The sequence below is a fragment of the Rattus norvegicus genome, chromosome 7 (assembly GCF_036323735.1).
Source record: "Rattus norvegicus strain BN/NHsdMcwi chromosome 7, GRCr8, whole genome shotgun sequence".
NCBI classification, from domain to species: Eukaryota; Metazoa; Chordata; class Mammalia; order Rodentia; family Muridae; genus Rattus; species Rattus norvegicus.
Window position 1 is genome coordinate 71,043,121 of NC_086025.1, and position 15,482 is coordinate 71,058,602.

Sequence of the window (15,482 nt, forward strand, 5' to 3'; positions counted from 1 at the left end):
AGGTTCAAGACCAGCCTGGTCTACAAAATGAGTCCTGGGACAGACAGACAGGGCTACAGAAACAAACCCTGCCTCAAGACCACAGGAACCGAGCACTCGCTGTTCACATTCACTGCAGCTCCACCTCTAGGAAAGCTAAACCCTCCCGCCTCCCTAGAGCTGACACACAGCAGACAGACAGAAATATATATATATATGTAAACTAAAAATAATGTTCCAGGGGTGGAGAGATGGCCCAGCAATTAAGACTATGCACTGCTCTTCCAGGGGACCAGAGTAAGGTCCCCAGCAACAGTTTGGCTCACAGCTGGCTCCATCCAGGGTGTCCTCTGGGTCTTCTTCGACACTTGCACCCACCAATGTGCACATACCATAGACATACACATGTACATGTAATTTAAAATATGAAGGTTTTTAAGTCATTTTTACTTATAAAATCAGTTAAGTTCATTTACTATCAACGCTGACCAAACTTATTGTCTGCTTCAACATCTAACCCTTAGAAATATTTCCAGCACATGATTAAGGTCAAATCAAGTGAAAGAATGCATCCTCGCTCCCGGAGTCTCCTTGTCCTACTCTTGTTGCAAAGGCTTCGCTATGGTTGTGAGTCTTACCCTCTTCTTCTTTAGTTTCCTTATTGCTAGTTGGAAAGCAAACTGATACACAAGCATGTAAAATGTTTCGGTTCCCATCACATCGGTGGCTGATGAACGTCTGTAACATCTGTAGGTTCTGCTCTAAAACAACTGCTTGCTCCAGATTCACAAGATACTGTCGGCAGGCCTCATAGTCACATCTGAGAATGTGCTGCATTAAAGTTTGCTTCTGTCCTCCGGCAAAAGAGGGCAAAAAACACTTCAGTGAAACTCAACACCAAACATGTCAAAAACTACGTACATCAGAAATGCCTCATGGCCACTATAATATAATCGTATCTCCAGGGAAGTAGAAACTGATCGCAAGTGGTCTGTCAAAGGAGACAACTCAACTGTACACTGTAAGGAGAGTGCGCAGGTGAGGACAGAAGTTTCAATGTTCCGAAGCAACTCACTTGTAGCCAGTGAAAGAGCGATGGATACACTGAAGATCTGAAGGAGATGCCTGCCGGTGATATGCAGACAACTCTAGCAATACTGTCGGCCAATTAGGCAAAGGATGTCTGTTTTACTCCAGACTTATTTACCAGCACCTCATTGTTTAAGGGTTACATTCCAGGACCTATGAGAAGGTCCAGGGGTAAAGCACCAAGCCAGACCACCTGAGCTCAACCCCCAAAACCCACATGGTGAAGAGAATCAACTCCTACAAGCTGAGATCTGACTTCTACATGCACCTCTATCACCCCACCACAACCATGGATATATACAATAGTAAAGGTTTATAATAAGTTACATTATGTTGTAATACATAAAATACAAAACTCTCTAGGAATAATGATAGGTGTAATTTCCAAAGTCAATGACAGATCTATGAAAGACATTAACAATGCTGTAAGGTATACATAAAAAATATCATTAGCTGTCTCACAGCAAAAAGTAGTAGTTTAATTGCTGGGAAGATGGTTCAGCAATTAAAAGTACATGATATTCTTGCAAAGAACCCAGATTCCGTTCCCAGAACCTACAGCCCTCTGTAATTCCAGTTCCAAGGGATCTGACACACAACTCTGACCTCTGGCACCAGAAACACACATGCGCATGCTGCACAAACACGCATGCATGCAAATATTCATACACATATAAAATAAAATCTTATGAACAAACAAACAAAATATAGTATAGAAATTAAAACTAAAGATATGGAAAATTTAATAGCGTATAAAGCACTTATTTTATTTTAAAAAAGACCATTATTACCAGAAACAAACAGGTGCATATGAAAATACAAAGGGACAGAGGAAAGGGCAATTAACAACTTGCCAGACAACTGCCTAAGCTAAGTCCTCCTTGCCTGAACTCATGGGGGAGAAGGGGCCATAGAAGGATCACTGTCCACAGGAGAAACCAAATCGTAAAGGACTTGGCATGTGCGAGAAAAGCTGTTTTCACTGTAGAATTAAGTACACTCTGGGCGAACTTACGCTCTGAAGCCAAAGACAAAGCCTTCCCAACACCAGAAGCCCAGCATATGGGCAGCACGCGGTTTCCTTTTGTTCTGTGTACTAGGATAGTGCACACTAGTCGTAGTAATGGGTTAACACGTGTGTTTCCTGGTTTTGTATACTAGGATACACAGCGCACTAGTCACTTGGCTGGCACCAGCAACTCTACATACAGGAGACTCTCATAATCAGCCTGTATCGTGCTGCAATGCTCACCCCTATGTCAAAGGGCACAGGGAATTAAACTTTTAAAAATATCTGCAGCTCTACCCTTGTCACATCTAAATCACTGAATTAGGCTCTGTCACTTAGTCTTCAGGTTTCTATTTTTCTTTTTTATTTCCATTGCCCTCATACATACGTGATAAACATCCCGAAGGTCACATGTCTAAAATCAAAATACCTACGCTAACCCCACCTCCTAAATTCCTTTACAGGATCTAAAAATAGCAGCTTCATTCTTGCAAACCTTCAGCTGTAGGTAGCTCAGAGTGAGCGGTGTTTTGTTGTGGAGTCCTGACAACTCTGGCTCCATCCCCGGAACCCAAGTAAAAAGAGAACCAACTCCACAGAGCTGAGTGCTGACCTCTAAATGTGCACCTTGGCACACATGTACACACGCATGTGCACACAAACAGAGGTAGATAATTGTGAATTAATAATTAAAACAAGATCTTTTGTTCTTTCTTCTTTAATTTGATCTCTTGCATTTAGCGAATTAAAATTGGCTGATTCTATCTGTGACACCAAATCACAACCTAAATCTTTGTGAGCTAAACTGCACGGAGAGCTTAGTAACAACTCTACTTCTACAGCTCACAGCTTTACACTCTCTACTTCCTGTCTATCCTAAGAATTCAAGTTTGCTTTGATTCTGACTTGGATTAGACATTAGCCTTTATCTGACTTACTAAACATCTATTATCTATGACTTAAAATTCTTCTGTTAGTATACATTCCAAATTTAGGTGCCTCGGGCAAGGACACATGCCACCCTGTGGCCTCCCCAGCCACACCACCTGCTTCTTCTGACCAATAAATCCCTCCCCTCCTGGCTTAATACATTTTGCTAACATTGCCTAGTCCCATAGATGACATCTAGTACCATGGACAGCAATCTCTCCTATCACCCTCACCAAATGTCCTCAAAATCAGTCTGATTTCTATCTCCATCCACGTGTGGTCCCAACAGTGTGTGCCCGTGCGCGCACGCATGCCTTTTCAAGACAAAGTTATACCATAATCATCAATTTTTCATAATTACCTCTACTATACTAACAGACTATTAGCTCTTATAGGGAAGGAACAATGAACGATCTTTCCATAAATTTTCTCAAGATGCCAGTATTTTCTTCTGAATTAAAATGCCAAGTAATTTCAAAAGCTAGATTACCTCTACAGCCATGATGATAATAGCTGCTTTCTTTTTGATTGTTGAATTGGCAGGAAGATTTATTAAAGAATGTACACCCATCCCGAGACTACTAATTGGTGGGAGATCGAGCCAGTCAGGGTCCCTTATTCCTCCCATACAGTCTTTGGCCATTGGATAGATAGTACCATTTCCATCCCGAAGAATAATAGGAGACTCCTGTAATAGATAAAGGCAATAAATAATGCTTTGACAAAGTCACAAATGATCACACAAGCCTAGCGTGACCACACACGCCCAGATTCCAGTGCTTGGAAGGATAAACAGCTCAAGTTCTGCCTAAGCTTGGGACCTTATCATCCAAAAAAAAAAAAAAATCTGAAAGAGAAAATGAAGGGGTGAGAAAATGAAGGTTTTACAGAAAGTGTATTTATTTTAGAATAAACTAAATGTTAGAAAAAACAAGCTTTTCTAATAGAATTGCCAAGTATTATGAATTGTTCATTAATCTCCAATAGGCAAAAATGGTACAAAAATGTCAGTCTTGCATCTGTTCTTAAAAAATAAAATGAACAACAAAAAATAAAAATAAAAAAAATAAAATGAGTCTCTTACCTGTCCAGCAGTGAAAATAGCTACACTTCTCTCATTCTGACCAAGAAAAGCAACGCTGCTTGTTGGAAAATTATTTTCTTGTTCAGCTTTTCCTGTAGCAAGATCAAAGATACAGTACCGTACCCAGTTTCCCGTCTTCAAAACAGCATGTACACCTTTCAAAGGAACATAAATAAAAAGAGAAATTAGAAAAATCTTACCCAGTTCAAGCATTTTACAAACTTCAACCTCTCCAAGCCCAGCTGTGAATACATCCAGCCACATGTCACTCTGCTGTGTTACACGCCACGGCAAAACTGTCAATCACCAACAATGGAATCCTAGTCCCATAAGTGACATAAGATGTAAACTGTAGGAACTATAAAAGGCTTACCTTTGGAATCCACATTCACTGCTAATATTTCAGTCTTCTCAGGTATACAAAGCTTTTTGGGAGTCCTCTGGAAACAGTCAGGAACTTTTGGGGTGCCACCAGTTTTGACAACCTGCACAACAACCAAAGTGACTTTGCTCTCCCTGTGACACTCTCCATGCGTCCATGCCCACATTCTCAACTCCCACACAAATACCTGCAGCTCATCGATTCGAAGTAGCCTGCAGTCCTGCAGGAGTGAAGACGGGTCAGCATCCGGCCCAGAGCTGTTCTGACAGTTGGTGTTACTAGATGTTCCTGGAAACTTCACAGCTACATAGGCGCCATCCACCTTCAGCACCTGGAAATAAGAGATGGATACAATTAGTAAATATTTTAAAAAGCTTGAATGAAAACATGCAAATTCTGCTTGCCCAACTGACAATACTAAAGACATTTAAGTCCTTGTAAGTATGTATCAATGAACACCACAGTGTAATGTCAACCTGGACAAAACCATAGAACTTTGCTCTTTATATCAACAAATCAAAACAAAGAAAAAATTCTCACAGCCGGTAATCACAGTAAGTGTGAAGCTATTCACTGACACAAAACTAGGTCCACCCATATAAAACCTCTCTTCTTCTGTCTTCACTGTCTAAGCAGCAGTATCTGACAGACGGGTCTTTTTGGGGGGTCTCATGTGTCCTACACTGGTCTTCACCATGCAGCTGAGTGGGGCCTTGAACAGTTTCTGGGTCCTTCTGCCCCCACCTCCAAAGGAATGACATACAGAAATACCCTCCATCCATTCTGGCACTTACGGCACCCATCCGGTCAGCAGCCTAGAAAGCCACAAATCTCTTCAAATGGGATTAGCACGACTGAGGACAAATATATGTTACTAATATTTTATTTAATAAATTCAAATTACCAGATCCACAGCTTATGGCTACACAGCTGTCAAACTGGAGATGAGAGAGATCAACAATTCAGACAGACAAACAGAATTGGAAGCAGGACACTTAAATTTCACCTCTTCTACTTAGTATTTGTAAGATTAAGCCAGCCTGATTTTCCGAAGTGAAACTACAGTTAATCAAAGGCTTTATAAGGCCCTTATAAATTATAGATCTTGGTTTATCTCTTTCCATCGTGTACAAATGAAAAATATTTTCCAAGGTTATATTTTACAAAACTAAAAAGCAATCAGAAAATCTTTACTGTGCAGATACTGTATATCTATAGGGAAATTTAAATTCTGTACTGAGGGACAAAAGGGTCAATTAATGACATTCAAGCAAATGGCTTCCATTTACTTGGCTTCTTGGAAGAAAAAGAGGAAAAAGAAGGAGGTAGTTCAAAGACAGCAGAGCTCGGGGCTACAAGTCAGCACTTGCCTCGGTTTCCCAGTTCCAGGAACTCAGAGTGCTGTGCTGGGGCAGCGGAGCCAGCTCAGCAGCTGAGAACCCGGCACAGTGCAGGGGACCAGTGTCCACAGAACAGAGCAAGCATCACCCAAGGGCCTGTTAACTCGAGTACCAATGCATTCAACACACAGGCACACATGCCTGCATGCTCTCTCCTGAGTGCACACTCACACACCTCACATACACATAAATAGTCTTACTTTTTAAAAAGAAATAGTAATATATCTTTCTGTAACTTTTGTATACATCAAAACTTAACACAAGTTAAGCTAAAAACACCCCAGTGGTTCAAGGCACATGTGATGGCTATTCCTGGTTGTCAGTTTGACTACATTAGGAATTAAATAAAACCTGTGAGGAACTTTTTCTTAATTAAGTCAATTGAAGAGGAAAGACCCACTTTTAATCTGGGCCACACCTTCTACCTGCAGCCTACAAAAAGGAAGCAGAAAGAAGGAACTCTTTCTTTCCCTTTGCCTGACTGCTCTCACTGGGAATCCCTTTCCTGCAATGGCATTAAAGCCTAATTCTTACAAAACTCCACTGTATACAGAAGGCCAACTGAGACAGCCAGCCTCAGGGTCTCAACAACTACTGGCTCCTTGGACCTCCCATCAGTGGACAGCCATTGCTGAACTCTAGAGAATCCTAATATAGCACAGAAAAATCACTTCACCTCCAGCAGAAACCCATCTCAATCAGAACTCAGAGTAAAGGAACCACTAAAGGAGACAATTTACAGGCAGCCCTGAAGAAAGGGGCCTCAGACACTACCCATAAAAACCCTCAAGGAACCAAAATGCGATAGTAAGTAACTAATTCTCATCTATTTTGAGCAAACCTTGCCGACAGGAACATTCTTAACATCTTCAACAAAAACAACTTCCCGCAGGGACCACTGCTCTTCGTTCACCTTCTCCTCTTCTTTTGGGGCAGGAGTTGATCGACGTCGTTCTTAACAACAAAATGTTAAGTATCAAAAGGAAAATATGAAAAACATCTTTATAGAGTTTGTCTAAGCATGCCAGTAAGGACAGCTGGCAAAGGAATGAAATTGAGGCTATAACATCAAACTCTTACTTCAAAAAAATGCTACAACTGGTTACTGCTTAGCTTATACTAAGTTATTACAAACAAATACTAAAATGAGCCAACATGTGTGTATGCTACATTTAAAAAAGAATATATTCGGGGCTGGGGATTTAGCTCAGTGGTAGAGCGCTTACCTAGGAAGCGCAAGGCCCTGGTTCGGTCCCCAGCTCCGAAAAAAAAAAGAACAAAAAAAAAAGAACAAAAAAAGAATATATTCTACATTCTTCTTAAAACTACTATGTAGTTTCAATGTGTGACTTTTAAGGAGCTTGACATCTATAGGACATTGTTCTAAAACTAGGCTACAAATTCTAAGACAAGTTAAAATTATGTCATAACAAATATACAAAGTAGTAAGGGTCTCAAAAGGAACTGTAACATGTTCTGGGTAGTGGAGGTGCTCCCATTGATGTTGTTCCCAAAGAATTTTACATATTTTTAACTATAATTGTTAAAAAAAAGAAAAAACTGAAACAATTAGGACCATAAATACTGTCTTTCCACTTAAACCTGTACTAAAAACAAAAGCAGAAAACACCAAGGGAACACACAACATCTATAAAAAGTTTTTAAAAGCTACTGAGTTGGCTAGTCAGACAAAACCACAGCGCTGCTGTCTCCATGGGGCTAACCTACTCTGATAGCACACAACACACATAAAGCTTACTATATGGCATGGATGCGCTGCTGGCAATGGAGGAAGCATCGCTGCAGGTGGATGCTGGTGATGGGGGAGGACCCATTTCCGTTTTCACAGGTTCCTGCTTACTCTCAGGCCTAAAATGAGAAAAGGAAAGAACTCTCCTTGTAACTAGGAAATAAAACAGAAATAAGTTTATAAGAGAGGGCAAAATTCTTACTAAATGGATAGAGTTTTAAACATCAAATGTATTATTTTATGGCAACAGTTCCATATTAAAAAAAGAAAGAAAGAAACATGGTGCATGTAAGAAAGACAAATGCAGTAAACGAAGCTCCCCACAACTCAGGTGGGCAGCACAACACACCTTCTCTAGGAGACGCAGCTCTAACCACAACCCCCTGAGGGTCTACAGGCAGCACACACTCATATAAAGTAAGATCGATCTAGACGCTGCTTAGCTGCTCTCACACCTATCAAAATTATTTTATCACGTGTAAAAAATAATTTGGGTCTTCATCTTAACCTTCCTGCCTCCTATTGCCCTCACTGGGAATTTCACCAAACAAAATGTCAACTAAAAAAAGTTTTAAAAGAAAAAAAGGGAGGGTGGGGAGAGGCCAGGGTCTCATTATGCAGCCCTAGCTGTGGCCTGGAACAACTCAGACTCCAGAGCAGCCTGGCCTCTGCTTCCCGAGGCCTGGGATTAAGGTGTGAACCAGCATGGCATCTGAATTTTGAAATGATTCTGAAATAGCAGTACTCTAACCACCTTGCTCCATCAAGGCGGTCAACACTGCTCTGTGAAGCGAGATGGGACAGACCAGTATGTCTGACGGCCAGCACACTGGAAGTGAAGGCCCTTCCATGGCAGGCATGAAATTCTACTAATGTAGAAAAGGCTATGTTCTCAACATAGAATCTTACTTAACTTTATTGGTAGAAATTGCTAAATCCTGGGCTGGAGAAATAGCTCAGCAGTTAAGATCACTAAACTGACTGCTCCTCCAGAGGTCCTGAGTTCAAATCCCAGCAACCACACAGCTTACAACCATCTGTAATGAGATCTGATACCCTCTTCTGGTGTGTCTGCAGACACCTACAGTGTTCTTATACAGAATAAATAAATATTTTTTAAAAAGAAATTGCTACATCCCCAAGAGTTTAAAAAATCTTTTTACAGAGTTTAAGAGGCTCACCTATGAATCTCCTTAAAAAGAAAAAGCGCTAAAATTATAAATCTTAGGTTTTTAATGCCATAGGCTTTTTTTGTTTTGTCTTCTTTGCTTTTCAAGATAGTGTTCCTCTGTGTAGCTTTGGCTATACTGGATCTCATTCTGTAGACCAGAATCTACAGAAGAAATCTGCCAGCCTCTGCCTCCATTGTGCTGGGATTAAAGGCATTCGACACCAATGCTCAGCAGTTCGAGTTTTAAATGACTGACAAACCTCTGGGCTGCCAAGTTTCAGCTTGCATTTTTTGCATCAGGAAAAATAACAATCACAAGTTAATGAATGTATAATCATTACATTTATTTGGACATGAAGCACACAAAAATTTCAGAACTATAGACACCTATGTATCTGGTGGAAGCACAAGTTTCCATGTGTAAAATGGTGTACATTTTCTAATGTACCCAAAATTTAGCAAAAACACGTTTCCATGTTACAATGATGGTAGCATACTTCTATCAGGTTGCACTAACAACTTTATTGTGTAGGAATAAGGAGTATATTAATAACTGCAAAACACACAGGCTAATGACAACAAAGTAAGACATCAAGAAAGAACACTTCCTTGTCACTCTGACCGCCATCAAAACTCTAACAATCCTGGAGAAGTGGCTCGGCTTAGCTCAGCTCAGCTGTTAAGAGCACTTCTCTTCCAAAGGACTGGGATTGGCTTCCAGCACACACAGCAAGCAAAACACTTGTACATATAAAATCAAATGTTTTAAAGAAGAAACTGGAAAGTATAATAATAAAAAAAACCAGCGAGTCCCCCATTTCTCTATCAAATTTTTAGTGACCATGCTCACATATACGGAGAGCTGAGGGGCCAGCAGAGCCCCAGTACTCACTTTGTTTCAATAGTTTTGCTGGCTTTTTCCATGCTTTTCAGGCTCTCTGGAGACCGAAGTTGAAATCTACAGCTATCATTCATATTCCAGACTGACTCCATTAAGACACCAACTTTGGGAATCCCAGCACTAATTGAAAAGGCGACTGCTCCAGCATGATAGAGAGGGTTATTTCTTAAGCACACCTAGCAAACAAAGAAAATCAGTCAGGATGATGTAATGAACACTGAGAATCCGTTCAAACGTGCAGGAAAGTGCACTTCCTGTGTGTTCCAACACAGACTCACAAGCAACAACCCTCCTCCATCCAAAGATTCCTACAACTAACAAGCAGGGACGCCAGCCTGCGTGCTGGAAATGAGTCACTGAACTCACGCAGCCATGCCAGCCATTCTACCAAAGGGAGAGTAAACAGAAGAGAAGAGAACAACTATACTTTTCTGTTTCATGCCATTTTCAACTTCTTCTTGCATAATTCTGATGCTCTAATATATGGTCTCTGTGGATACTTCACTCAGCCTTCAGTGAACACTGGAATCTTCTAAAGTACTACAGTGTGGTAGAAGAAATATGCTCAGCAAAGCTGGAGCAAGACTCCTAAACAAACAAATGAATATGAACCGTGCAGCAGGGGCTTAAACAGGTTCAACTGTCAACGACCTGTAAAATTCTTGCTGTTAGCTAAAAATAGGAGATCTTAAAGGATCTTGTAAAACTAACGCTACTTCTCTGAAGCTTAAAAAGTCCAAGGTTCACTCACTGGCGGCAGTTAAGGCGACTGTCAACCAAACCACAGCAGTGGCTCAGTTCTCCTCAACAACAAGCCCGCATCATCAACTGTGGGTTTTGGCATAAATAAACACTCTCTAAAGCAAACCTGCAACCTGGAAAAATGTTTAGCCAGAAACTTTCAGGAAACATCTGTCCTGTCTGCCACCTTCCACAAGCCAAAGCCAGCTACAGCAGGGCATGCTCCTACCTTCTCTTAAATGTCTCTCCCCTGACATTTAGTGACTGCACCTACCTAAATTCATACTAAAAACTTTTCTTTCCAGGCATGGTGGTGCACCCTTTTAATATTAGCAGTCAGGAGGCAGAGGCAGGGGCATCTCTTTGAGTTTAAGACCAGCCTAATCTACACGGCAAGTTGAAAGCAAGTTCAAGGACAGTTGGAGCTTCAAGGCGACACCCCATTTCAAGAAAATAAGTAAATAAAACTCCCCACAAACCTATCCCTAATAAACTCCAACTCTGACTAGTGAAAGCTTGGAGTCCAATAAATGCTCAACAAAAGCACTTTAACTGAAATCAAAGCACTGATTATCATCAACTGAAATTCTTTATTAGCATCATCTTATAACTAATGTGCCTCAAAGACAAGGAACAAATCAAAGTCTGGGCCAGAAGCGTTCAATTAACAGTTGGTAAATACATCATTCTCAACTACTACGATCTACGGATGCAGGTGACCAACAGTCCTTGCTGTTGTCAGAAAGTCAATGTATACGATTTTGTGGCTCCCTAAACCTCTGGTTTTAAAGCAAAACCTTACTTGTACCTCAAGGTACCCTGATGTGCTTTATCCTCCAGCAGTTACCAGTGTTCCTTATTTTAAAATGTCCCTTTGTCTAGAGCAGTGGTTGTCAACCTTCCTAGTTCTTCAACCCTCACTCTTCTATTTAGAGTTAACCCGTGTTATGATGAACCCAAACAATAAACTTATTTTCGTTGCTACTTCATGACTTTGCTACTGTTATGAATCAGAATGTAAATATCTGTGTTTTCTAATGGTCTTACATGTTTGCTGTTAAAGGTTCACTCAACCCCAAGGGTTGAAAACCGCTGGACTAAAAAAAAAAAAAGGGGGGGGGGGGGAGGCTAAACAATTAAGAGCACTTATTGTTCCTACAGAGAACCTGTGTTTGGAGTTGTCACTTGTTCTTTAAACAGCTAGCAACACTCACCTACAGAATGGCTTGTTAAGAGGGGGGTGGGGTGGGGGACCACGGGACTATTTTTTAAAGAAACAGCCTCAACTCTGACCACTTACCTGAGTTCCAACAGTGATGTTTGGCATAGAGGAAATACCAGCACTGGATTTGGGCTTTTTATTTTTTGCTCTAGCTTTCTCTAACATTTTCTTCCTTTGACTAAAAGGAACAACACCCCTGGGGAGGGAAAAACATAAATGGGTCAAAAAGCAAAAAAGAAGTCCATTAGTGAGCTCTAAAGTTCCTTAGCCATGTAAGTACTGGTGGTGCCCAGCTTCTCAACAGCTTCTGCCTCCGCTCAGCTCTGACCTGCAGCTCCTGTTTATTTACACCTTGCTCAAACTTACTAGTAAAGAGCCACATCCAGTTTTATTCAATTCAGGATTAAATTCTATAGAAAATACAACCAACATTCTCTTTACAATTAACCTTTCCTACGAATAATTACTGGTAACCCCTAAAATTACAACAAAGATTAACTTTAGAGCCTTATTAACAGTGTGTGTGTGTGTGTGTGTGTGTGTGTGTGTGTGTGTGAAAAACAATTCAAGCAATGAAAATTTAAAATATGTCCCATAACTTATAACTGTGTAATAACATAGTAACATAGTACATATGAATATGTAGAAGAAAAGATTAAAACTACCTGCAAATCCTAGCCGTAGTTATCTGTAGATATAGGAATCTGTATAATTTATTCTTTTTGTGCTCTCATGAAATTTAATAACATGGTTCTAACAGTGTTAGAATAACAGTGTTAGAATAACAGTGTTAGCGTAAATGTAGTCTTAAGTTGTTCAATGGAACGGCTTAAAAGGGATCCTTCCTGAGTCTACAAAGCACTGTCTTCACAATGACCTTATGATGGCATTTTTCTCTTCAAAGCTGCTTTCTATATAGCAACGATATTTTGTGAACCACACTTACCACCAATATAAATTATTCTCCAGCTGGGCGCAGGTATAAAGGGCACAGCAATGTAAAGAAACTATCCGTTCTCCTTGAAGTTCAGAGTAAGTCTGGGCTGTGTGTTCTAACTTAGAAGCCACAGAACTTAATGTTTCATCCACCCATGTAGCAACCTAAGGAAGATGATAGGCGAGGCTTAAGAGCTGTGATCAACGCTAGAGAAAGGTATAATGTATATTCTATCAACTCCAAGTCTAAATTGCTTAAGAGTTCAATACAACAAAAATAAAATACTTCAGAAAAGTCTCCTGGGGGCTGGAACGACTGCTCAGTTCCCAGCACCCCATGGAGATTCACAACTGTCCCTGAGTCCAAGTCCAAGAGAGCCTGTGATCGCACTGATATATGTGCAGGTACTCATATACTCATTTGCATCAACGACTACAAACTACTGCACTTTATCCCCTTGCAATCAAACACCAACCATGCCTAAGGCACTACCATGTGCTCTTCTCTGGGGAGTGGGAGAATGAGTCAAGTTCTCACTACTGTCCAGGCTGACCTCAAACTCCTGCTTTTCCCTCTTCAGCAGGCTGGAGGTCCATAAATTATTCTCCAGCTGGGCGCAGGTATAAAGGGCACAGCAATGTAAAGAAACTATCCGTTCTCCTTGGACCTCCAGACTGGCTCACTCTTAAGAATTAATAGAACTTGATTGCTTTAAAGCCATGCTGATCGCCTAATGTGTAATTCCAGGTTACAGCCATACCATGAACAGGCCTACTATCAGCTGAAGTAGAACATCAATACAGTTTCAACCAGGTTTTTCTAGTTTGAGCCTCTTCTTCTGTCTTAAACACTTTCCTTTCTAGCTTTTCTTGGGTATTTTCTTCTTTCCTCAACTATAGAAAGGCACTTTAAACACTGAATAATAAACACAAGCTGGCAGGATGGCTGGGAAAAAGTGCTGGCCCTTAAGCCTACAAGTTTAGTCAGCAGACCCCACATGAGGACTGACTCTAACACACCGTCCTCTCACCTCCACACATCGCCACGCGTCCACACATAGCTACAGTAAGCAACTTTGAATTACAGTATATGCTAGCCAGCAAAAAGATTGAGAGGCAGGATTATTGCTGTAAATGTTCAAAGGGTTTTAATATGGACCTATGTCAAACGGAAAGATGAAAAGAGGCAGAGAAAGCAAGTCACGGCTTTAAGCATGAAATGTCCATCAATGTGAAAATGGTCCCTACCTTGTTATTTTCAGTAGCTACGGTTGCTCTTATGCTATTTGCAGACAGGAGGACTATCTTTTCATTGGTCAACCCCAAAAATGTTGCTCGTGGATGATGCAATGAAGGATTCTTGGAAAGCATAAGAAAAGTGATTACTACTTCTTATGTAGACGTGTAGAGCCATTCATTCCAAGGCGTACTGTGACGAAGACTTACCTGGGCATTTCTGTAAGGCTCAGACTCAGTCCACTTCCATTGGTAAAGCTCTCCTTTACTGCTGACCGCCACAAGCTCAGAATACAGAGCCCCAATGCAGGTAAACTTGGTTCCATCCTATAAAACAAAAATAAAGCAAACTGTGAATACACAAGTTGCCAGATTCCTACAGAAATTCAGAATGCTTATTATATAAGCACATTCACCACAACTCCCCAGCCCTTGGCTCCCTTCCACAAACTCTCCTTCAGCAATGATGGCCTGCTTCCTGTTTCCAGATGGACGTCCACCAGGGACTCTCTCTCACCAATGCTGACGTTCTAACTCCCATCCTGCCATCTTTTCAGTTCATACACCCCACCCCAAAACGTTTACCAGTTTATCTCACACAAATGGGAGATTTTGTTTACCACTGTAACTCCAAACAGTCCAGAGAAAGTACTAAGTAAAGGTGCTAAATAAAGTGTGCGTGTGTGTGTGTGTGTGCGTGCGTGCGTGCGTGCGTGCATGTGTGTGTGTGTGTGTGTGTGTCTGTGTCTGTGTCTGTGTCTGTGTGTCTGTGTGCGCGCGCGCTGAGGGGGGTGAGGGTCGGGGGAGTAGTAAGATTCCTTCCCTGCAGACACTTCTAAGAGTGTCCTGCCGAGACCTTGCTGAAAACAATGTCCCTATTTTGGTTTTTGTGGTAAAAGTTCATTAACTTTTAAGGTGAAAAACATACAATAAATTAAGATGCAATTATACCAACAAAAAGAGCAATGAATATAAATATGATTTTTTAAATGTAAGATAATGACTGACTAAACCCATAAAGATGATATGCAGATACCTTAAAGCAAAACTTACAATAACAGAATCTTATTTGGTCAGATAAGCTACACTGTTGACATAACTTGGGGATATCTATCAAGCGTTCCAAGCAACAGGTTATAGCTCAGAATTTACAAAAAGGTCTTACTGAATCTGCTCTAACTACTTCCACTTCAAGTCACCCTACAGATGGCACCTAAAGGATGATACTCATTTTTAATTTTATCCTTCTTGGATATCTTATGTATTTATATTTCAAATGTTATCCCCTTCACTCCCCTCTCTCCCTTCTCCCTGCTTCTACAAGGATGTTCCCACTCCCACCCACCCACTCCCACCTCAATGCCCTGGCATTCCCCTACACTGGGGCATCAAGCCTTCACAGGACCAAGGGCCTCCCCTCCCATTGATGCCAGATAAGGCCATCCTCTGCTACGTATGTGGCTGGAGCCATGGTCCCTCCATGTGTACTCATTGGTTGGTGGTTTAGTTCCTGGGAGCTCTGGTGGGGTCTGGTTGGTTGATATTGTTGTTCTTCCTATGGTGTTGCAAACCCCTTCGGCTCCTTCTCCAACTCCTCCACTGGGAACCCCATTCTCAGTCCAATGGTTTGCTGCAAGCATCCTCATCTCTAT

The 15,482-nt window shown here is 41.1% G+C and overlaps 1 protein-coding gene across 5 annotated transcripts in view; it reads right to left on the reverse strand.

Moving 5' to 3' along the window:
* The window catches only part of Ubr5 (ubiquitin protein ligase E3 component n-recognin 5), a 109,645-nt gene that overhangs the window by 42,924 nt on the left and 51,239 nt on the right, over positions 1-15,482 (reverse strand). For all 5 annotated transcript variants that reach the window (NM_001419542.1, XM_039080165.2, XM_039080166.2 and 2 more), the window contains exons 10-21: positions 14,041-14,157; positions 13,843-13,953; positions 12,605-12,759; positions 11,737-11,854; positions 9,687-9,871; positions 7,633-7,742; positions 6,715-6,827; positions 4,661-4,804; positions 4,465-4,576; positions 4,092-4,246; positions 3,498-3,695; positions 618-828 (exon numbers count right to left, since the gene is read on the reverse strand). In NM_001419542.1, the coding sequence (NP_001406471.1) occupies positions 618-828; positions 3,498-3,695; positions 4,092-4,246; positions 4,465-4,576; positions 4,661-4,804; positions 6,715-6,827; positions 7,633-7,742; positions 9,687-9,871; positions 11,737-11,854; positions 12,605-12,759; positions 13,843-13,953; positions 14,041-14,157 (1,729 nt within the window). The remainder of the gene's footprint in view (positions 1-617; positions 829-3,497; positions 3,696-4,091; positions 4,247-4,464; positions 4,577-4,660; positions 4,805-6,714; positions 6,828-7,632; positions 7,743-9,686; positions 9,872-11,736; positions 11,855-12,604; positions 12,760-13,842; positions 13,954-14,040; positions 14,158-15,482) is intronic.